The sequence below is a fragment of the Exophiala aquamarina genome, assembly GCF_000709125.1.
Source record: "Exophiala aquamarina CBS 119918 chromosome Unknown aczIA-supercont1.16, whole genome shotgun sequence".
NCBI classification, from domain to species: Eukaryota; Fungi; Ascomycota; class Eurotiomycetes; order Chaetothyriales; family Herpotrichiellaceae; genus Exophiala; species Exophiala aquamarina.
This window is the reverse complement of record NW_013550572.1, coordinates 166,913-189,131: the sequence shown is the minus strand read 5'-3', so window position 1 is coordinate 189,131 and position 22,219 is coordinate 166,913. Positions and strand designations below refer to the sequence as shown.

Genomic DNA, 22,219 nt, shown 5'->3' with positions numbered 1-22,219 from the left:
GCTCAACTTTGCTGGCAGCTTGTCCCACCTCCAGCCGCACCCGCACATCCTCTGCAAGGTCGCTTGAAGCACAAGCGCAAGCACATCGACCCATCAGTGCGCCAGCAGTGAGCACTCAGCTGCCCCTTGCGCTCCGTATAGTCATCTCATTTCGTCGCATCCCCACTTGGCTCGGGTTGCTCCCTGTGTTCAACACCAGATGGGTTTTGCCGACCACCTCACACGATCCAATCCTTTCTCGTCATCGAAATCATAGCCGCAATGAATTCAATATCGCCGAGGTCATCGATCGATATTGATTCATGCCTCCCTGCACTTTCTTGAATTGAATTCCATGCAACGAAAGGAGAGGAATCTTCACGATCGCAATCTCAAACTTGAGCACCAGCCGCTCACCCGTGTCGTCCTGCACGCGTGTTCTCGTGGCCCCTCCATCGTGTCCCTGTTCATTAGGGCTCCGTCCGTGCTGGAGATATTCATCAGAGCCTTCAGAGTTGGTCACAAAACTTTGATCGGGTTGCCTTCTGCGTGTGTGGTGTTTCGTAAGCCTTTCTCGATCTCTTTCTCGATCATCCCTAATGTCCTCTCGGTCCTTTCCACGGAAAGCCCCTCCGAATGAGATCCTCCTCTGGTGCCCTGACACCACACGGCCACTCCGCTCTTCATCAGCTGGTTCTTTCACTCCTTCGAGATTGATGCTCGGTGCATGTCGGCAAGAGAAGCCGCCTCGGATCACGGTATACTGGACACCTAGTTGGTTCAGAACCCGGATAATGTCTTGCCGAATAAACTGCGGAGGCTTGCTGCTGGTTGTAGATGTTGAAAACAGTCCTTTGAGCCCCGCAGGTTTGGATATTTCCGTGCCAGGGGTCTCAGGCAAAGCGGGAGTATCCAACGCGTCCGTGTCGTCTTTCATATCTGCATCAGTTTCTTCCGGTACGTTGGCGTGTCGATCCCGTCGCTCTTCATATCGTTTCCTCCTTGCCTGAATGCTTTCTTGTCGTGCGTGGCCCAAGGATTTGGTACGAGCTGTATTGGGCGTACGAGGTGTAGCCAGAGGACTGTTGTTAGGTGCAGGTCGGTCTTGTAGTTCCACACTCCTGTCGGGTTTGCCTGCATTCACACTTGATTGATCCGATCCACTGGTCGCAGGCGGCTCAGGTACAAGCAATGGTGATTCGTTGCTAGTCGCACCTCGTTGTAGCAGCCGCCGCGGTCGGTAGTCGGCCGAATTGACGCTGGTGGATCTGCCCAGAAATTTACCAGCTTTACTGAATCCTCCACTGGCACTGAGAAGTCCCTCATGTTGAGGCTGGCTTCCCCCTGCGTGGTGCGTCGAGGGGCTTGGATCCCGTCTAGTACGAGAGCGACGGACAGAAAAGGATTTTCGAGGAGCCGCAGCTGAATCTTGAGGAGGTTGGATATTAAGAGCAGGGGGAGTTGGTCGATCCGACTCTCGCTCACGATATCTTCTTGTGCTGAACCTTCTAAGCAGCCCTAGTGCAGTGCCCTCTCTCTTTTGAGGCTCAGGGGGGATCTGAGGCGAATGCCCACCAGGTCCAGGTCGTTTCTCGCCGATTTCGACATTCTTGATGCCGTGTACCACGTCATCTTCACCATTCGTCCGTGCTCTCGGTCTAGCTCGGCCACCGGTGGCCTTCTCGCCAGGAATTTCGGGAGCAAATGTGTTGGTATGCGCTGGTTCGGGGGACGGAAGACCGGGTAATTTCAGAGGTTGCTCGCCTGGAGTCACCGGCAAGGAAAGTGCGCCTGGGTTCTGCTCTCTCCTCTCGCGGTCCCGCTTTTCACGGGCTAGATAGTAGACCGAGATTAATGGGCTGTAGGCGTTGAGAGGGTCAAATCCGCGAACTTGTTCGGCTGACGGAGTGGTAAGGCCCTCTCGACTGATGGAATTTCTCCGCCTGTAGAAATCAAAGACACCGCGCTTCTTCTCTGCACTGGCAGAACTGTGACTGAAATCTTCACGTGTCGACTTTCGAATAGCAGTTTGATACTCCTCGGATTCGATGGTACGAGTGAGCTGCTCAGTAATGTATGCTGCCGACCCAAAATCAAAGCCTTGCATCTTGTCAATAACTTCGGGATCCAGTGGGAGCGTCAGCGCTTCCCTCTGTGGGAGGCAATTGTCTGGTGAAGAATTGAAACCTTTGGTCATCCATGGGTGGTTCATGATCTCTTGAAGGGTAGCACGGTCACGAGGGTCGACAACTAGCATTCTTGAGATAATGCTCCTGCATTCTAAAGGCATAATAATTAGCGTGCTTCGAGGGTGGAGGGTGGAAGTTAGAGTGGACATACCAGCAGTGAGCCATTGGGGATAGTCAACCACACCACGTTTTATTTTGGCATGCAATTGAGGCATGCTCTGATCATCAAAGGGAACCTTTCCGCAAACAAGCACATACAATACAATTCCAAAACTCCAAATATCAACCTCTGGACCAGTATACTGGCGAGCCTGGAGGAGCTCCGGGGCGGCAAAGTACAAACTCCCGCAGAAAGTTTTGAGCAAGCTCCGAGGGGAGTAAAGATTGCTCAGACCAAAGTCAATGATTTTGATGTCGCCAGTCTTGCTGATGAGGATGTTTTCGATTTTCAAATCACGGTGAACGATACTGTTTCTGTGACAGTAGTCCAAAGCACTTGCAATCTGACGGGCAAACTTTCTCGCTTGCTTCTCTTTCAATCGGCCATGAGCAATAATATAATCCAACATTTGTCCTCCATTGACATACTCAAATAGCATGTACCAGTGGTAATTGGTCCGTTGGACGTCGATCATTCCGCAGATGTAGGGGTGAGATAGCAGCGAGACCATAGCAGCCTCTCTCGCGGTCCGAATCTCTTTGGATCGGTCAGCACGTTCGTCCTTGATGTTTCCATGTTCATCAGCTGTCTGCCTTGGAACAATCTTAATTGCAGCCTGTTCGCCAGTTTCGATGTTTCTGGCCAACTTGACTTTGCCCATACTCCCTTGCCCAATAGTCTTCCCCAATGTCCATGTACCTGTCTGCGCAGTAATGGAGGTTCTCCTACGGCCGGCTGTAGGGTATGTTTGAGAAGTATGTCTATCACTCTCTGATCTTGCACTTGGCGGTGAATGGGGAGAAGTTCCGTTTGTTACTGGCGGTGTTGGCGCTGGCGCACTGAAGTCCTGGCTACCGCGTCTTGATCCTGGTCGGGAGGACGAGTGACCTTCATTGTGGTCACCTCTGCCATCGCGCGAACTTCGGCGAGACGTAGAGGGTTGTCGAGCGATATTGGACTGTTCCAAGTCTCGGCGAGCAACATTGGTAAGGGCTGTAGGATTAGATTGTGGGGGGTTGGATTCATAGGTACGTGAGCCCGAGCGGTGATGGTGAGAGGATCGCTGGTTTGTCGAACGAGCTCGAGAAGGTTGTGCAGGGGAAACGGGGGCGTACGCAGAGGGAGGATTGCGAGAGGATGAGTGGCTCCGGACCATCGAAGGTGATTGTTGTGATGCTGCCGTAGCCATCTGATGGGCGATTGCCGATCAGGGCGGCAGAACAAGGGCGAGATTGAGGCAGGAGCGGATTGTTAGGGTTGCAGGAAGTAGGAATGTGGTGGTGGTGTTTGCGCGACAAGATCCGCGTTCAGTCAGCCAGCCTTCTGACCTTGCAACCTCGTCGCTGCACGGATAAACCCAGGCTGACAACAAAGGAGATTTGATGGACGAGTCAATGATTTGAATACCGGTGTGTAAGTAGATCTCTGATAGGCAAGGCCCTCAGGAGGCTGGAAATGCAGGCGGATTGATGAGCATCGGAAGACACTGGTAGGTGGAGGTGAGAGGTGAGACCGACAGCTGCCAGCGGGCGATGGGAAGGGAAATTGAGGGAATAATCAGTAATGCTAGGCGGCCAGACTCGATGTAAGCAGAAGAAGCAATGCAATCTGGATGCAATCAAGGAGGAACCTGTTTGGAAGTTGGCAGGTTGGGCATTGTTACAAGTTGGATTGCAATGCAGATACAGGACCACGGTTCAAGGTGTTGCTTGATGTGATGGCACAGCAGGACATGGATTGGGATGGGATGGCAATCATAATTACGGATACGGCGGCGTATGTAGGTGGGCAAGGCAGGAAAGTTTACGGTTTGGTGAGTTGGCGCAGGCGGCGAGTCATGTCAGAGTCTCAGAGGGCTGGGCGACTTGGGAGGTGCCAGTGATGCCCATAAGGACCCGGGTAGCGACTGTTGTTAGGCTACGTAGGCTACCAGGGAACTCGGCTTTGCGCCCCTCATAGTTATGCCTATTGTTGTTTGTGACTGGGATCCGGAATGCTTGCTCGCCCTCCCCCCACCAGCCACTTTCACTGCGGCAGTGGGTGGCTCTTTAATTAGACCCTCTCGGCCTACACTACTCGTCGGCAGCTGCTCCCCGTTGAGCCTTTAGTGCGCCGTGACGAGGCGCCGGTATCCAGACAGTCATGGAGCACCAACACGTCAGCAACATATGATGTTTTACCCTCCTCCAGTCTAACCAACTCCCCGTTTGCAGCCAAACCAAGCGCAGTCTGGAACCCCCTTTGGCTCTCCTCTTTCCATGCATGTTCATCCGATGCTTCCCACAGTTGTCGCTTCGCCGGCAACGGTGCTAGAATCAAGTCTGATTGAAGTCTGCACAGCGCTGCTGGTTCGAAATAAACTAGCGTATTGACAACCCGATAAACCAGGCACAATCTTTAGGTTTATCAGAATCCTTGCGTTCATTTTACGATAATAGGGGAGGACGACCAGAGACCTTCGTTTAGACTCTTGAAAATCCAATCATTCCAGCTGTCTCCACGCTCAAAGATGCGGCGCGAAGTAGGAGGTACATTTCCCGCCATTTCGAGCACAGAGAGTGTTTTGCACATGGCCTACAATATTTCGTTAGTGATCAATTAGCAAGATCGCAGAGCCAGGAAATACGGCGACCGTGGATTAGCAGAGAATCAAAGTTATTGTGACCCGTCTCTCCCTCATCCACCCTTACGAGAATGTAAATAGAGAGAGCCTGTAGGGCAGCAAGCAGTTCCAAGTGGTTCAACTCTTGATGCCGACATTATTCGTTAGTTTTTCATGACTCAAAGGCCTGGGACCGCTGTGTAATGTTGACGCACCTCTTGAAGCAAACGTTCACATTCTAGCCTCACATTCCTCGAAAACAATTTTCGGCTTCCCTGTACCCGACTCCGGATCATATGTATCAAACTCATACAATTACTCAAGGGCTCGAGATAGATTTTCTTGGTGTTCGATGATATCAGATGCGGGTGGATGAATGGTGGAAGGGTGTTGGTTCGTAGCATCATCATTGGGTACGATGTCAGTGTGTGGAAGATGAGCTTGGTAGTTCTTTGTGCTGCAGTCTTTAGCCTCGGCCGGTGGAGAAGTGTCCGTACGCTGTAAGTCGGTTATATAAGTATTAATATGTCAGAGGCAGAAAACGATTGCCTTGATTGGACTCCTTGATCCATAGAAGTCACCGAATGACGCCCCCAAGATGACTGCCATAATGCATGATGTTGAGTGACCTCACCAGCCATTTGTGGATTTAATAAGTCGGTGAGGTCAGCATCCGGGTCATCCCACTTGATATATTCACCGTCCAGTTCTGCCAACTCCAGATTTGAGGTGGAAACCGCACCGTCCAGAAGAGAGTCACCATCGTTGCGTGGGTCTTGAGAAATTTGAACATAGGAAAGCCCTGTCGCTAGGGGAAGTGCAAAATTCTGCGTTTTAATCCATGTACTGTCGCTAGATCCGGTTCTTCGGCCTGGCTGCCCGGACGTTTTGGCTGGATAGTGGCATTCGACAGCCTTGCTCATGCACTTCGAGCATTGGGGCCGCTTGTTGTCGCAGCGCGCCATTCCTTTTGCACAAGAAACATAAGATCGAGTCCGCCGAGTACCACCCGCTCTTCGTGGCCGACAGTAGTATCCATGTCTCTTCAGTGTGGACTCTGAAATCCCACGTGTTAGTCCGGACTTGCCCACGTGCAGGAACCTCGAAAGTGCAACTCACCAAGATCGAATGGTTTGTTGCACAACCCGCACCGCTGAACAGATTGCACTTCCATCATGCTTTGTCAAATTAGACCGCAGCGAGTCGTGGAGGCCTTGAGGTGAGGAGGCTTTAAGGGAATCTTCACATATGTCAGCATTACAGTCAGCAGGTGTTTCCAGGTGCCACGGAACATTTTGTCGAGGCAAGGCTGCCGGAGCGTTGCCGTCTCCCTTTCAACCGGCGGAGAATTACCATTCGGGCGGGTGATTTTACACCTTCTAAGAGCATGCTTCAATTATCACTTTTTCATCTGGGCCCTGCTGCTATCTCATGAAATGACATCTAGACCGCGAAAAGCGTTGTGGAGGTCAGCATTGCCTCTCAGAGACACTCACCACAGCCTCACAAACTGTACAACTCCGACGATGAATAGGTTTGTCATCTCAACAATGTATAAAGCTGGCGTTCTTGTCCCAGGGGTGATTGTTTCTTGGTCGATCGACTCACACTTTCTGGTTCCTCAGAAATCCAATACTTGCCATGGCTCCATTTCCTTCTCCAACCTTGACGTGGCACGATACAACATACCCGTCCTTATCTCCCATCCGTCCAGAGCTTTCTGCTCATGGCAAGACTGTGATAGTTACAGGAGGCGGGAACTGGCATTGGTGCAGAGACAGCTCGCTACTTCGCTGAGGCAGGTGCACTTCGGATTGCTCTTCTTGGCCGAAGGGAACACATACTTCTGAACACTAAAGCCTCCATTCAAAGCGAGTTCCCTAAGGTTGAGGTATTCGTGTCCCCCACCGATATTACAAAGAAGGTTGAGGTCGACAACGCCTTCGCAAAGATTGTTGGGGACGGAAAAATCGATGTTCTAGTTAGCAACGCCGCGATTATTGGGCCCCATGAGGGTATTAGTGACGTGGATCCCGAAAAGTTACTCGAAGCCACTCAAGAAAATCTCAGAGGTTCGTTGTACGTTGCTCGGGCTTTCCCTCGCTATGCTTCAACGGATGCAGTTCCTATCAATGTTTCCTCGGCCGTAGCGCACATGGACTTTGGTCCTGGTTTTGCCTCTTATAGCATCGCTAAGATGGCGATAGTTAGGCTCTGGGATGCGCTGGCCTTTGCGAACCCGGGGCTAAGTGTTTTTCACGTCCAGCCTGGGATAGTGGACACCGCCATGAATAGGGAAGCAGGAGGTATTAAGGCGGCGGGCTTGGAAGACAATGGTAAGCGAACTCGTCACCTTCAGCTTGTTGTACCACGAGGCTTATTCTCATCCAGTTTCTCTACCTGCGAGCTTTCATGTCTAGCTTGCAAGCCCCGAGGCGCGCTTCTTGAAGGGCAGATTTCTGTGGACAAACTGGGATGTGGATGAGCTCAAGGTCCAGGCCAAAGAGATTGAAACCAGTGGGAAATTTAGCACTGGGCTTGTTGGATGGTCATTCCAGTCAGAGTAGAGGCCACCTCAGCGACTTCCTATCACAAATCGTTTCCAAAGGTCCAGCACTTACTCAAGCAGAGCATTAGCTAAGTTTGCGTAGGCATTTTCATTGAGGTGGGACAGATACGCATAGTGATAAGGAGAAGTTTTCAGTTTATGTCCTGAAGATTCAATATGTTCATTCGCAATCCGAAATACGACGGGCCTGAAGTAGACATGTAGAAATATGGATGAGATTACTCGTACGCGGGTGGTAGTTTAAAAAGACATGGTCCTTCTGCCCACGTGACTGTCATTTGAACTCAGAGCGGAGTGAACTGCCTACTCACTGCTCGAACTTCGATCGCAGTCATGACTTGGGCTCCTAAGTGTGAGACATGTTTGGCGGCTTGCAATCAGCTCCATTGGCGTCCGATTTTAGTCCCGTCGTAGCCAATGGCCTATAAACGCTCTCGCAGGTCATTCGAAGACGACCTCCAGAAGCAAGAATCTCCCTTCGTCCTCTATGGCACGCCGTTGCCCCCACTAGACGAACACACTCGTGACGACGGATCTTTCGTTCCGATTTGGAAGCAAGAGGTCACCGACGAGAGGGGGAGAAAACGCTTGCACGGCGCCTTTACTGGAGGTTTCAGCGCCGGGTGAGCCCCTGGATATTTACCTAGAAGAACACAATGGCTAAAATGCTGGATGCAGATATTTCAATACGGTAGGCTCTAAGGAAGGTTGGTCCCCTTCTACCTTTGTATCCTCCCGGCAGAATCGCGCCAAAGATGTCAAAAATGCGCCCCAGCAGAGACCGGAGGATTTCATGGACGCAGAAGACCTGCAGGAAGCCGAAGAATCACGCACCTTACAAACCTCGAATGACTTTGCCGGTTTTGGTACTCAGGACGACTCAATGCGTAAATCCGCCGCCATCGATCTTTTTCGACCCTCAGAACAAACAAGAGGAGTCAAGCTTCTGATGCGCATGGGTTGGAAGGAAGGTCAAGGGATTGGTCCTCGAGTTCGTCGAGCTGCAGATCTGGGGGATGATGGGGACCAACCTGGGGATCTGCATCTCTTTGCACCTGCAGACGTAAGCCTAGTCTCCTACTCTCGTAGGACAGGCCGTAAGGGACTCGGCTACAAGGACGAGCTACCAGAGAAAACGAACGTGGTCGAACGTTCTTCTAAGCCCGAGATGAGCATTTCAAGGCGAGCAGAGTCATCAGACGAAGAGAACAATGGACCCAACCTTTTCAGAGAGAAGAAGTCTGCGACGCAAAGGGGCAAGACAGGGTTTGGTGTAGGTGTTCTCAACGATGATGATCCTGACGATGACGATCCCTACTCAATAGGCCCGAAAATCTCCTACAATCGAGTTATTGGTGGTGATAAGAAGGCCAAAGGCAAAACAAAGTCTAGGATCGGTACGGCCAATCCAATGCTGAAAAGCAAACCCACGTTCGTTTCAAAGAAGCTCAATTCCCTGAAAAACGTCTTGAGGAGATGCCATGATGGTCGATTGCCGCCGGATGGATTCACTCTAGCTGATGAGTTGGACGGATTTGGTACAATGAGCATCAATGATGAAAAGTACCGGCCTCAACAAGTGCCCTCAGCCTGGCAATCCTCTGTTTCGCCTGATACATCCGAATCCAACACGGCTTTCACTTCAACAGCCGATGCTGCCAAGGCGTCAACTATGACTTCAAAGAGTCGAGCTGCACTACTGGGCGAACTTCAACTGCCCGGAAAATCAATATTCGATTTTATGACTCCTGCAGCAAGAGATCGCCTTGCTTCAGCATCTGGTCGGGACAACCTTCCTTCCGCAAAGGGTGAACTAGCTCCAACTGGGAATGAACATCATGCATCGGCAGCAGACACTGTGACCAACCTTGTACCGAAACTGGAACGAGATGTAGCACTCCAAGCTCTCAACCGCGGGGCAGGCGGTTGGATGCCATATTCAGAAGATGAAGACAAACGTCAACGTTATCGAGCATATCTTGAAATTCAAGCCGGGTTGCTTCAGGGACAAGATGGAAAGGAAATTCCACCCAAGGCGGAGGGAATGAGACAAGAAGATTGGGTGATAGAGATGCAAGAGTTTGCGCGTGCGGCGCATGTCTTCAAACCAATTTCTGGGCTCATGGCCAGTCGCTTCACGTCATCAACAACTGTCCCACAGAGTCAAAATGGGGAGGCGTCTGATTCTCCTCTCAACAGGCCGCGGGTCAAAGCAGAGGATCCAGCAGAGACAGCAGCTAAAATGGGCATGTTCGGACCCATGACTCGACTGTTCTCCAATTTCTATCCCACCAGGCTGGTCTGCAAGAGATTCAGCCTCCCACCACCCGATCATGCTGCCCCGGCGCCCTCGACAGGTGATGGGGATGCTCCATTTCCCTCGACCTCATTGGCTAGCTCAATGCAGTTCAAATCATTTGCATCAGCAGGTTTTCAACAAGATCTATCTAAGGAAGCTTCTCATACTCCGCAGAGCAGTGGTGACGTTGAGCCAGAACCATTGAAACCAGCGGCCGACGGACCTAAAACTACTGAGCCGTTAACCGTGATGGATCCAGATCGAAACGAAGCCTTGGAGCAAGATAGACCTGGAATGTCGGTCTTCAAGGCTATCTTCGGCAGTGATGATGAAGACGACTAGATAGAAGTCAACCCTCATTGAGCACAGGCCACAAGAATCATCGCACCGTCTATTGGCCCCAAGGGATGTCTATATCTTTAGGAAAGCGGATAGAAGGCGTAAGGGCGACGGTAGTGAAGGAGACGTCATCCTCGAAGAGTGGACGGAGCCTAGCAAGTTTAAAGCTTACTTCAATATTGTCATTGGGATAGCGTTCTACTACACTTGAATGTATATAACTTTTAGCCCCCTCAACCATCTTCAAGATAACTATAACATACCTATCTTTCGTACTCTCCACACTGACATCCGCCTTTTATTCGTCATAACTAATAAGCCCCTCTGATCAAGTCATCCTCAATAGCGACCAGGTCCTCGCCCTAGTGGAGACTGCTTGGCTAGCTTACCCCTCCCTCAGCTCTGGGCCCAGCTTGACATAGGCCGCGAACGTGGTTTTGCCCCTAATACTTCCGTCAAAGTGTAAGTAATGCAAGCAACCATCCGTGGGATGAGCTGCTAGAAGAACCCTTTAAATAGGACATAACGTTATCTTTTGACTCGTACAGACTATAGAGAGTCCGACGGCGCCAAAAACAATCTCTCGCTCGTCATCCCATATCTGCTGCAAGACATCGAAAGCGTTAAGCACTGTTAACATACAACAGTCCTTTTCCGTGATCAACATTTGGTAATCTGGACGGCGGATGCACGAGCCGATCATGACTGTTGGCCATAACATGATCGACCAGATAGGCGACTCTGGGGGAAGAGATGCTCTCAGGCGCAAGAACTCGGCGATCAGAGGGTCGATCAGAGCAAAGAGCGCTTCGTCGGGCGGTCGCCTACCGTGTCGACCCATGTAAAGGAACGCTAACATGGCTTGATGGTATATTCTAGCAACCACCTGTGCTTCATGATGCCATCGCCTCAACGTAGACTGTGGCTCTGAGTTGTCAGCGACAGTGTCAGAAAGGGTCGGCATCTTGGTATCTTGGTGGTAGGATGGCGCCCAGCCCTGAAGTTCGGCTTGAAAGAAGAGAAACAGCTTATCTGCGCTCGAGGATTCGAGGTCACAGTCTTGGCTGATCCAACGACCAACTGTCTGCCCTAAGCGGGGGAGCAGCTGAAAGAGCCTGCCAGCGTATCCTAACATGAACCCGTACCCCCTCGAATCACAACACAGTGATTGTAATGAGTCGTACTCTGAATCGAAGGTGAGCTTAGCCGGACGGTCGTCGTAGACGAACGAGGTCCCTACGGCAGAGGCGTATAAATATAATTCCAGAGTAAATGCAAGCACGGCCGGGTCGATGCTAATACTCTTCCTTTGAATTAGCAGGAGAAGCTCACGGCACGCCTGTAGATGGCATAGAAGTACGCCTCGAGTGTCTCCAATCATAGCCTATTGTCCGTATCAGTGCCTGATAACTAACAATCGATATGCGAGTGTGACTAGGAGCGAGCAGAAGTAGCTACCTCGAATTGGGACAGCGCAATCGTTGTTACCAAGGTATTCAACAAATGCGAATAGTTGCCTTGCACGAGTTCCGTCACCCTATGCTTGACACTCCTCAAGGCCACCGCATAAAAAGAGTATGTCTGCTTGAGGGCATGCCCGGAATAAGTGCACAGATTCGCTCCACCCAAGGCCAACAGAGTCGACATAACCAGTTCATCCCCCATAGCGAGCGGGATGAACAGAGAGATCCATGGATTTTCAGGGTCGTTGCGACTGGACAGCTGCAAGGCAACAAGCTCAAGGAAATGCTGGAAGAAGTGCGAACCCACTTCGGTCCGGAGGAGCATGGGCTTTGAGGACAGGCCGGCGAGGAGCTGGCCCAGCGGATACGCAGGTGACCATTTTGTTGAATTGCTTGTGTGGAAACTCAGCGTCGAGCTCTCTCGGTCAAGATGGCTACTCTGTAGGTCTGAGTGCAGTTGTTCGGTCGGTGTCGGACGAGTCTGTCGCCAGGATCTGGCGTCATTGCAAAATTCTCCGTTTTGCAGAGGTGGCCATCGACACACCAGGACATTCCGTGCACAACCCCGACAGACAGGTTTTTCCTCATCACATTTTTTCCGGCGGAGCCGACACACTAGACATCCAGTTCTGCGCCGGGTGATGGAGCGCTGGAGATAGCGATCATTATTCTGCAGCATGCTGGCCAAGGAGCAGGGTTGCTATGATGCGGAGGGTTGTTTGTATGTGCTGCATAGCGAACACGTTGAAAGACACGAGGGATCAAGATTCTGTCGAAGCGGCAGACAGATATCTGGACCCATTTTTGGACATTGACTAGTACATATCAAAGGCGGTGGTAGGCCGAGGATAGTGACATGTCTTGCTGAAGAGTTATTGACGTCGCCGGAGGACCAATGACCATTAAGGGCGTTCCTTATCTCTGCTGCATATACCGACTATATCGGAAGCTTCTACTTCTTGGGTTCCGAGAGCGCGCTTATCAGGAACCTCGATTCCAGAGGCCATGCGCCAAGCACAAGGCTTTTCCATCCAAGCAACTAGTCGCAAAGTCTGATATGCCCTTGCCACGCGAGTTCCACGACCTTGAACCTCGAGAACTCTACTCATACACCATCGTCGATGAGCCATGGAAGCATACGGCGCATGCTTCGGAGCGACCACAGCTACGAGTAGATCGGAAGCACTGACAGTTTCTATGACATTATGGTTTGAACGAGCTCAGTTATCTAGGAGACTAGAGCGCATGCCTCTCGCCCTGGTGGGTAATCACCACGTTCAATGGGACCGTTCGTTCGCAGCTCAGGTTCCTGGTCTTCGAGGAGGGAAGAATCAAGGTGCATAAGAAGGGACAGTCACCCCCCTTCATGGGCAACCGTTGTGTTCTGTCACGGCCATTGTGAACCCTCCACAGTCCTGCCGAAATTTGCACAGAAGCCTAGAAAAAAGGCGGAGCAAGAGAAAGATGAGGATTCTCTCAGCAGGCATGCTGGCCGTCGGTGGTCTAGCAGTAATCACTTCTGCTTCGCCGACCAATATGAAAAACTTCATGCCAGGATTGAAGCCTGTCGCCCTAAAGAACGTTTTGCTTGAAACTGGCAGCCAAGGTGCAAATGGGTCGTGCAACTCTAGTGCCCTGTCAACAACCAAGGCACCAGTCGAGAACATCTTTGCCGCACTGACGGCCGATGAGGCGGCTGCCGTGACAAAGTTCCTTCATGCGCAACCGGAACTTAACCTCACAGCCAATGCCAATGCGACCAGGTGCGTGGTCCCCTATCTCGTCTTACGTCTTTATCCAGTGTGCTGACAACATCTTTAGCTGGGACAATGTCATCGTGCTTGTAGAGCTGCTACAACCCAACAAGTCTGATGCACTCCCTTACCTCAACGGTAAGGGGGCCAAGCCCGCGCGGTACGCAGGGGCGACGATCCAGTTCCAGGCCACTATAGAGCCGTATTTGAAAGAGTACATGGTTGGCCCCCTGCCAGTATCCAACGAGACAACTCTGCAACCGCTGAACTATCCCTACAATAAGGGCGTCGGGATGCAACGGATCTACAACGCTGATGCGGCGGCTTATGGACAATTCCTGGTTAACATCTCAGCATCGATAGAGGATATTTTAATGGAGATGTTCAACGGGGTCAGCATGACTTCCTTTCTCCCTAGCTGAGGTCGTGTGAGCCCAATGACTGACAATTTGACCTAGACATTTACAAACTCACCGACCGATTTCTTGGCTCTCGGGCCGAGCGATCCGCTCTGGATCGATGACGAGACCGGCGCCGTCACCACATGGAATGAATATACGATGTCACCTACAGGCATATACGGCACCGGTTCGCTCTTGCGGAGCGGATTGGCTGTTTGCACTGATCTGACTGGTCGAGACCCCTCCAAATGGTCGGTGCTGGGATGGTACTACAACGGAGACTTCTACAGCACCACGGACGACTTCCGATCCGCTTTCTACAACGGTACCTTCGAGTTTTTCAAGCCTGGCGCTGATGGAGATTGGGGCGCGACGTCTCCAAGCGGTGAGGCTCTCCCTTACGATGACATTCCGCCGCCAGTGAGCGTCCAACCAGCCGGTCCACGTTTCGGGGTGGACCACGAGGAGACCTATATTGAATGGAGTACGTATTCACCGGTAGCCTTTTGAAGGTCAGCTACAGTTTGTTTGACTGACATTTTCTAAGTGGGTTACTCGTTCTTCCTTGGCTTTACCCGCGACACCGGAATGCGGCTCTTTGATATCAAGTTCAAAGGAGAACGCATCATCTACGAACTGGGCATGCAGGAGGCGATGGCACACTATGCAGGCAATGGCCCAGGCCAATCAGCCCTCTCATTCCTTGACTCTTATTACGGATTCGGTCCTAATGCGTTCGAGTTGGTCAATGGATACGACTGCCCTGCGTACGCAACGTACTTGAACACGTCATTCTACTGGCGTGAAGAGAGACGCTCCCACCAGAACAGTATCTGCATATTCGAAATGGACGCAGGGTACCCGGTGGCACGCCATTCTGCAAACAACTACGTCTATACGACCAAGAATATTCACCTCGTCGTCCGCAGTGTGAGCACCCTCGGTAACTACGACTATATGTTTGAGTACGCTTTTTTCCACGACGGATCGATCCACGTCACAGTGCGTGCCTCGGGTTACATTGCAGCCGCCTTCTGGGCCAAGAACAGCGAGCATGGCTTCCACATTCACGACACCGTCTCGGGCTCGATGCACGACCATGTACTGAACTACAAGCTCGACATGGACATTCACGGGACGCAAAACAGTCTGATGAAGCTCGAGGTCATTCCCACCTCGGAAGTGTAAGTGTACCCACTACCATCAACCCTTCGAGAGCGACATAGCTAGGTGTTCTGACTTTTCACAGCTACCCCTGGTCGGACGGTCAGGCGCGGAATACGATGAAGTTGAACAAGACATTCATCGAGAGCGAGGACGACTCTAAGATCATGTGGTCTCCTAATACTGCTAGCTCCTACGCGGTGGTTAATAAGGACACGCCCAACAAGTATGGCGAGTATCCGGGATATCGCATTTCTCCCGGAACTGCAAGCACAGCTCATCTGACGGTCGTGAATTCCACCAATCTGAAAAACAGCGTGAATTGGGCTTCGCACCACTTGTACGCTGTACAGCAGAAGGACACGGAACCGCGAAGTGTGTATGCCTTCAGCTCCTTGGACCCAGCCCGCCCAGTGGTCGACTTTGGCAAATTCTTTGACGGCGAGTCTCTTGTGCAGGAGGATCTCGTGATGTGAGTTCTTTTCTTTCCCTTCTACTATGTACAAATCAAGCAGGGGGAGGGGGGGTTGTTACATTGCCCACCTTTGTCCCTTTTATTATTACTTTTTGTTAAACTGAACAAAGCTGACTCGAATCCCTGGGGTCCTTTAGCTACTTTAACCTGGGCATGCACCATGTCCCTGACACCCAAGATCTTCCCAACACGGTCTTTACGGTATGACTATTCCTTTTACCCTTTCCAGACTGCTGGCTAATGGAGCAACCAGAATGCCCAATCCACCATGGTCATTTCCCCGCAGAACTACTTCCTACAGAACCCCGTTCGCCAGACCGTTCAACAGGTCGAGGTCGACTATGACCTCGATACTGTGTTGAACATCAAGAAGTTTGGGAGTCAAGATGCTGTTTGCACATATGACATGGTACGTTCCCTCCTGGCTGTGGCCCATGCCCAGCGTTAAGAGGCGACATTCCCTCGACTTTGCTCCCTTCCCCAACGCACACAATGCCAAACCACAGAGAAAAAAGAGATCTCCCCCCACCCCAATCTCGCTACGCCAGACAGCTAATCTACCTGCGACCAGGCCAATACGTTGGGAAACTTCAGCCAATACATCGGCGGCGACATTATTCTCCGCAAGTGGCCCTATGACCCCTCCAACCCATTTTTCGGTATGAGCGAGGTAGAGACCATTTGAGAGATAAAGGGCATGGGTCATTATACATAATTATGGAGCCCTTAGTAGCCAACGAGTAATGACGCCTCAGATATAGCATGCATACGAGGAGGTAGCATCTTAATATAAATTACGAAGAAAAGAAACAACAAAACGCTGTGATTTTAGCGCAAATGACAGGCTTCTTGGCGCCGAAATACATGACAGCCTTGTCACGTCATGTCTGTCCCTCAAACCCTCCTGAGTCATGTCCGCCGCGCTGGACCCTGGAACTCGGGGAATTTTGGTATTTTATTTATACTTTGAAACTTTATTGCACATAGAGTACTCCGTACTTGCCAGATCTCATCTCAGCGTCCACCATCCACTTTTTCAATCCAGCCACTCTTTTCATGTATAGACAGTGCATTCCATTCTTTTCTATCTACTCATGGCGCGTCTGAAACAGTCCTCACCCATGCAAAGAATCAACTCGGGCGAAGTCATGCAGACTCTCTCCGACAATGCTGAGAAACGCGCAGTTTATACCAACGGCTACATTGCCTCACCGCGCACGAAGCCCACGGCAGCGCAGTCCACACGAGCAACATCGTCACAACCACAACCACAACCACAACCACAGCCACAGCCGCACAACCCTGCCACCCAATCATCCGGCATCCTGACCCTCGTAATCTGCGTCGGCGGCATCTACGGGTCCTTCCTGACCTGGGGCCTGCTCCAAGAGCGCATCACGACGACACCCTACCCGCTCGACACATCCGCGCAGGCACAACTGGAATACTTCCGGTACCCGATCGTGCTGAACACGATCCAGGCGTTCTTCGCGTTCACGAGCGGGAGCCTGTACCTCCTCTACAAAACCAACGGCTCCTATCACATCCTGCCCTCGAGCGCAGCGCTCCCGCCGCTCCTTCTGGTCACGCTCACGACCACACTGGCGTCGCCCTTCGGCTACGCCTCGCTCGCACACGTCGACTACCTGACCTTCGTGCTGGCCAAGTCCTGCAAACTGCTGCCCGTGATGGCGCTGCACGTCACGCTGTTCCGCAAGCGCTACCCGCTCTCCAAGTATCTGATCGTGCTGGCCGTGACCGGCGGCGTCGCGCTGTTCACGCTGTACCACCCGCCCAAAGCCGGCAAGGCCTCTTCCCGAACCAACGCCACAAGCAGCATCTACGGCCTCACCCTCCTCGCGATCAACCTCCTCTTCGACGGCCTGACCAACACGATCCAAGACCACATCTTCTCCTCGCCCGCCCGCTACGGGAAATCCACCGGCCCGCAGATGATGGTCATCCTGAACCTGCTCGGCACGCTCCTCATGACGGGCTACCTGCTGCTCACACCCATCATCCCGCCGGCGCTGTTCCCCTCTTTCCTTCCCGCCGCCGAAACGAACGAGCTATCCTCCGCGCTGGGCTTCCTCGCCCGCCACCCGGCCGTCACGCGCGACATGCTGGGCTTCGCCGCGTGCGGCGCCGTCGGCCAGCTGTTCATCTACGCCACCCTCGAGCGCTTCTCGTCCCTGTTACTGGTCACCGTCACCGTCACCCGCAAGATGCTCACCATGCTGCTCTCCGTCCTCTGGTTCGGAAAGTCCCTGTCGCCGGGCCAGTGGGCCGGCGTCGCCCTTGTGTTTGGCGGCGTCGCAGCTGAGGCCTGGGTCCAGAAGACGGAAAAGAAACAGAAGGAAAAGCAGAAGTTAAGATGACTTGACATTCTTTTTTTTTGGGGACCTTTTTGCAGAAGATCAATCCTTTCACGTGTAGCATTGGTGGCAAGCGAGGAAAACTAGACCAGATTTCCTTGATGAATTGGGCTTTCTGTTCTGGTCGATGGCATGAAAAGAATGAAACTAGAAAGGGCCGAGTTGATATCAACGCCCATCTGTATACTAGCTCCAATAAACTTGGTCAATTTGAGGGCGGCTACCTGTGCAGTGTGTCTTGTCTCTTATATATCGTGCCTTTCACTCGACTTGACAGGTGTCTCTTCACTTATTACATTATCGTCATCCACACTCTAAACAACCGCTAAAAAGCATTCTCTGTTCCATTACTGATTTGCCCGCGCGGTGTCCATTACCTTTTTCTCGGGCGAGTGTTATCGTTTTCACTCTCAAGGCTGTGAATGATCCAGCACAGCCAGTTTACCCACGACATCGAGATCGGCAAGGATAAGTTGGACAGCCGGAACAATTAGGCCAAGCTCGTCGATTCCAATCATGGCGCTCTGGCTGTAATACTGCAGCGCACGATGGGGCAAGTCTTGCATTGCATAGAGCCGGCCGAGCGTGCGGAGACATGCCATTCGGGCGTGCACGATGCTCGCCGGAAGATTCTGAGGGTATGTAGATCCAAATGCAGCTTGAGTATGAGGTGTCGTTGTCGAAGCAGGAAGCCGGGGCATCTCTTCATGGTGCTCACCCAGGAGATCCATCGTCCTCGCCAGCGCATCCTGTAAAATGTGTTCCACTTCTGTGAAATTCACGCTCTCCCTCCTCATTCTCACCTTCGCCCTTTCTATCATACCCAGTATACACATGAGGCTCCCTGGCCCATAGATTTGCTCCCAGGCTTTGCTCACATCGTCCAGGACTCCGACTGCATCGTCTAAATGCCCAAGTTGTGCCAAGACACGAGCCAGATAATACCTCTGGGTTATCGTTAGAGGGTCTGTCAGGCTGAACGAGTCCACATGAAGGTCATGAATCTTGCGCTGGACGAGTTCTCTTAGTCTCGCAGTCTGTTCAGGTGAAGACAGTTCAAGTCGAAGGAGCCGCGTTATGGGATGCAAGCCCCCGAGCACCGAATGTGATAAGCTGGCAGCAAATTGCTTGATTTGCCCACGAAGTCGAGCAAGAGAGTTGTCCTCATGGCAATCAAGTGAGAGCTCGGCGAGGACGGGATAAAGCTGTGGATGCTGCGAGGTAAGGAGGTCGTGCAGGTTGGGTAATGCTTGATTCAGCAAAGACGACGCGCTGTCGATGCGATCAACGGCCAGTAGACCGGCAGCAGTAGTAATGGCACCAGAGAAAGTCTCCACTGAGTGAATGGGACTACCCTCGGCGAGGAAAATGTTGGTCCGGTGTCTGACCTGGTCTACGGGACTCGGAATTTCTAGGAATGAAGTCGACATCTGACTGGTGAAGAACGAGGCTGCTAGTGACAGTGTCTGTGCTATTGAGAAGTCATCTTTAGATAATGCCAGGGTAGGGGCGATTGGAGAAGTTGTATTAGCAGATGACGATTTCTCTATGCGCCATGTATGTCGGTTTCTCGGTGAGCGAGATGGTGCTGGGCTGTCCTTGTTGGAGCCAGAGCTTGGGTCTGAGTGGATAAAAAGCGGCCTTCGTTTCAGATGCTTTGCCTTTCCCATTGCGTGATTGCCGTGTTTCCGTTGAACTAAATGTGTCCTAACTCGGGTTACTTTCTGAACGGGATAAGATAATCGGAAATCGTACGGTCTCTGCATACCACTAGGACTTGGTAACGACGATCCGTCGTATTGAGGAGATTGGACACTTGGAGGCTTTGTCTCTAAATCTTGCTCTCCGCTAAACCGTGATCCCTGCGGTTCTGATGTATTAACCAACTCTTGAATTGTGAGATTCCGTCGGTGTGCGCTGGTAGAAACATTCGTGAAGGGTGGCGACGATGGTTCTATTATTGATGAGCTTGGTATTTTCGAACTCTTGTACATCATATGCCGAGACAGATAGTAGCCTTCACGGTCATGGCTTGATCTGGATGGAACGTCCAAAGCATTAGGCCTGTTCCCCGTTGGTGGTATATTTGTGCTGTTAGGCGAGCAAGGTTCCACATGTCGCTGGTAAGAAGGCACTGGACTTGAGAGATCGGTCCTTTGAAGCCCAACAGCCGACCCATGTACCTCATCTCTAGACGTTGGGCGGCTGGAAACGGGTCCTTGCGGCGGCCAGCTATGACGCTGTTCATTCGTTGGAGGAGGCGACGTAGACAATCGGTGGGCTTCCCCGGCCGAAGGCAAACTCGACGGCACGTACTGCCTTGGGCTCCAGGTGTATGAGGTCGGCGGGGAATCATCACTAGCAGAGGTTACCGCAGTGGAGGTAGGCCACTGTGACGTAGCCTTATGACCAGAGTTCTGTCCGGCATGCCGACGGATCTGGGTGATGTTCTTCTTGCTTCTCGGGTTTCCAGTAATGAATGTGAAGGACTTGGGTGGGGTGCCATCCTCTTTAGGAGGCATTTGCCGGTGAGACCGCAGGGTCCCTTGGCTGAAACCATCCGAGAAGCCCAGAAGGGGTTGATCAATGTTATGTAGAGACGGCAAATAGGCCTCTGCACGCTGCTAGGGTCTGGAAAGCAGGCAGATCTGGGAGCAGCGCAAAGGCTGCAACATAGTGTAGGGGAGGTCGGGGTCAAATAAAGCTTTTGTGCTGAGAGCGCAAGCGACAAGCGGCTACTGCATTCGACTTGCCCTCGAGCTCTCAGGGCCCGAAGATCGCTCCTTCCCAAATAGACCTGGATCACAAAATATCGGACCGTTAGTCAGTGTTGCCATCGTGTGGTGCCTCAGGGCCTGTGGTTTAATTTCAACCAAAGCTGAATAAGTAGTTACTAACCGCCCGAAATCGCTTGGCCTTGGAGTCCTCGCGTGCCACACGATATGGGAAACGTAAAAAGCGGGCCGTGGGCAATCAGATATTAGGGTGCGAGGAGCCCTTGACTGGGTGAAATCCCATGGTCCGTATGGAACGCGACATTCGGTGTCCAAGGATTGCATATTGAGTTTTCAGTCATCGATTATCCAAACTGCTGCATCTGGGGAGCCTTGAGAGGTGCTGGCGGCATCGGATCGCGCACCTTGGCACGTTCGAATCCGCCACAGCGAAAGCGTCTAAGAACTTCCAACATCGCATCTGAGCACGGGTAATCATTCGACATGCTCAAGTACAGAGTACGAGGTACCTTGGCCTGGTACAGCTTGAAGCGGGCTTGACAGCCAGCGTTCCGTTGGACATGGGGACTCGCATGGACGCTGCATGAGGATCTTCGGCCAAGCTCACAGAAAGGCCTTGCGAAGCGATAATACCACCAGCCAACTGAATGTTGCCTGATACTCTACAAGACGACTGGCGATAGAGTCGCAATCTTGAAACCCCGATCCGTCACTTGGAGTTACGGGGTACGAATTACGAGGTAGCATCAATGCTCTGGACCCAGGGAATTGAATAAGCGACGGAAAAGTGGTGCCCCACAAGATATGCACAGTACAGTCGGTCGGCTTGACAAACAGCAAACAGCAACCAAGAGCCTGGCGGATGCTAATCCTTGTATAGCGGACCCAGCATTGGGGACCAGTCACCAACGCGGGCCCAGAGCTCGAAGCCATACTCTACCGGGTAGATGCCGAAACAGATAATTCCTATACGTAACGTAGCTATGTCATGGCGAAGCAGAGCGCAGCTTTCTCATTCCCATTATTGAGATTCCTCGCTTCAGATGCCCGAGGCATGATTGGTAATCCCGACAGAGAAGACCGGGCCGTTTTGTCGTAGGGGGAGCCGACCACAATACTCGGTCTGTCCATCGGGATCCGACACAAGAAAATGGGCTGTTTGGCCAGGTAGTAGGTTGTCTCATTCAAACACACACCAATTAGATGGATAAACACCGAGTTGAGGCTTGTTGAGCATCCAGCAGCCCGACGGCCAAGCCAAGTATCGTGGTGAAGGGTTTGGGCCTGCAGAGTTGGCGAGTCGCGGGAGACCCAAAGAAAGGGATTTCAAAGGCAATCTCCCGTTTCGATGACCCATATCTTAGTCATCCAAGCCCCGGTTATGAGCTGGGTGCACGAGTAGGCCCTACGCACCCACCACTAGGGTCAGCGGCTCAGCGGCTCAGCAGGTCAGCACCGAGACTAAGTGAGCTTTAAAAGTTTGGCTGTGGTTGGCAAAACTGTCTTTCAACCCTCGCAACTATGAGGTCAAGTCGTTGAGGCAGGATAAGATCGGAAACGTTCACCTCCTCAAAGAGAAAATAGTTTGAGGAGGACAGGATGGCACGACGCTATTTCCCAAGATCGATCCGGGCAGGCAACTTGTTTTGTTACGGACAACTCAATGGGATACATGACTCTCAGGACCTGTCGTATAGCTTGAGTAGCGAGATTAG

The 22,219-nt window shown here is 52.0% G+C and overlaps 9 protein-coding genes across 9 annotated transcripts; 5 read left to right on the top strand and 4 right to left on the bottom strand.

The window, feature by feature from the left end:
* Positions 1–250: 250 nt before the first annotated feature.
* Positions 251–3,517, bottom strand: A1O9_11121 (CAMK/CAMKL/KIN1 protein kinase; the record flags this gene model as incomplete). Its single annotated transcript, XM_013399840.1, has 2 exons — positions 251–2,259; positions 2,320–3,517. The coding sequence occupies 2 exons, from the start codon at positions 3,515–3,517 to the stop codon at positions 251–253; spliced, it is 3,207 nt and encodes a 1,068-aa protein (XP_013255294.1).
* Positions 3,518–5,154: 1,637 nt separating this feature from the next.
* Positions 5,155–5,367, bottom strand: A1O9_11120 (uncharacterized protein; the record flags this gene model as incomplete). Its single annotated transcript, XM_013399839.1, has 1 exon — positions 5,155–5,367. A coding segment is annotated over one exon (213 nt), but the record flags the coding sequence as incomplete, so codon positions are not given.
* Positions 5,368–6,480: 1,113 nt separating this feature from the next.
* Positions 6,481–7,497, top strand: A1O9_11119 (uncharacterized protein; the record flags this gene model as incomplete). The annotated part of the gene is made up of 3 exons (XM_013399838.1): positions 6,481–6,510; positions 6,681–7,295; positions 7,351–7,497. 3 exons carry the CDS (start codon positions 6,481–6,483, stop codon positions 7,495–7,497), a joined length of 792 nt encoding a protein of 263 aa, XP_013255292.1.
* Positions 7,498–7,916: 419 nt separating this feature from the next.
* A1O9_11118 (uncharacterized protein) lies at positions 7,917–10,140 on the top strand (the record flags this gene model as incomplete). The annotated part of the gene is made up of 2 exons (XM_013399837.1): positions 7,917–8,122; positions 8,178–10,140. The coding sequence occupies 2 exons, from the start codon at positions 7,917–7,919 to the stop codon at positions 10,138–10,140; spliced, it is 2,169 nt and encodes a 722-aa protein (XP_013255291.1).
* Positions 10,141–10,648: 508 nt separating this feature from the next.
* On the bottom strand, positions 10,649–12,279 carry A1O9_11117 (uncharacterized protein; the record flags this gene model as incomplete). Its single annotated transcript, XM_013399836.1, has 2 exons — positions 10,649–11,521; positions 11,596–12,279. 2 exons carry the CDS (start codon positions 12,277–12,279, stop codon positions 10,649–10,651), a joined length of 1,557 nt encoding a protein of 518 aa, XP_013255290.1.
* A 1,068-nt stretch (positions 12,280–13,347) lies between these two features.
* A1O9_11116 (uncharacterized protein) lies at positions 13,348–15,395 on the top strand (the record flags this gene model as incomplete). Its single annotated transcript, XM_013399835.1, has 4 exons — positions 13,348–13,746; positions 13,813–14,239; positions 14,303–14,939; positions 15,005–15,395. 4 exons carry the CDS (start codon positions 13,348–13,350, stop codon positions 15,393–15,395), a joined length of 1,854 nt encoding a protein of 617 aa, XP_013255289.1.
* A 267-nt stretch (positions 15,396–15,662) lies between these two features.
* Positions 15,663–16,079, top strand: A1O9_11115 (uncharacterized protein; the record flags this gene model as incomplete). The annotated part of the gene is made up of 2 exons (XM_013399834.1): positions 15,663–15,803; positions 15,966–16,079. The coding sequence occupies 2 exons, from the start codon at positions 15,663–15,665 to the stop codon at positions 16,077–16,079; spliced, it is 255 nt and encodes an 84-aa protein (XP_013255288.1).
* A 409-nt stretch (positions 16,080–16,488) lies between these two features.
* Positions 16,489–17,772, top strand: A1O9_11114 (uncharacterized protein; the record flags this gene model as incomplete). Its single annotated transcript, XM_013399833.1, has 1 exon — positions 16,489–17,772. One exon carries the CDS (start codon positions 16,489–16,491, stop codon positions 17,770–17,772), a length of 1,284 nt encoding a protein of 427 aa, XP_013255287.1.
* Positions 17,773–18,179: 407 nt separating this feature from the next.
* Positions 18,180–20,291, bottom strand: A1O9_11113 (uncharacterized protein; the record flags this gene model as incomplete). Its single annotated transcript, XM_013399832.1, has 1 exon — positions 18,180–20,291. The coding sequence occupies one exon, from the start codon at positions 20,289–20,291 to the stop codon at positions 18,180–18,182; it is 2,112 nt and encodes a 703-aa protein (XP_013255286.1).
* Positions 20,292–22,219: the final 1,928 nt, after the last annotated feature.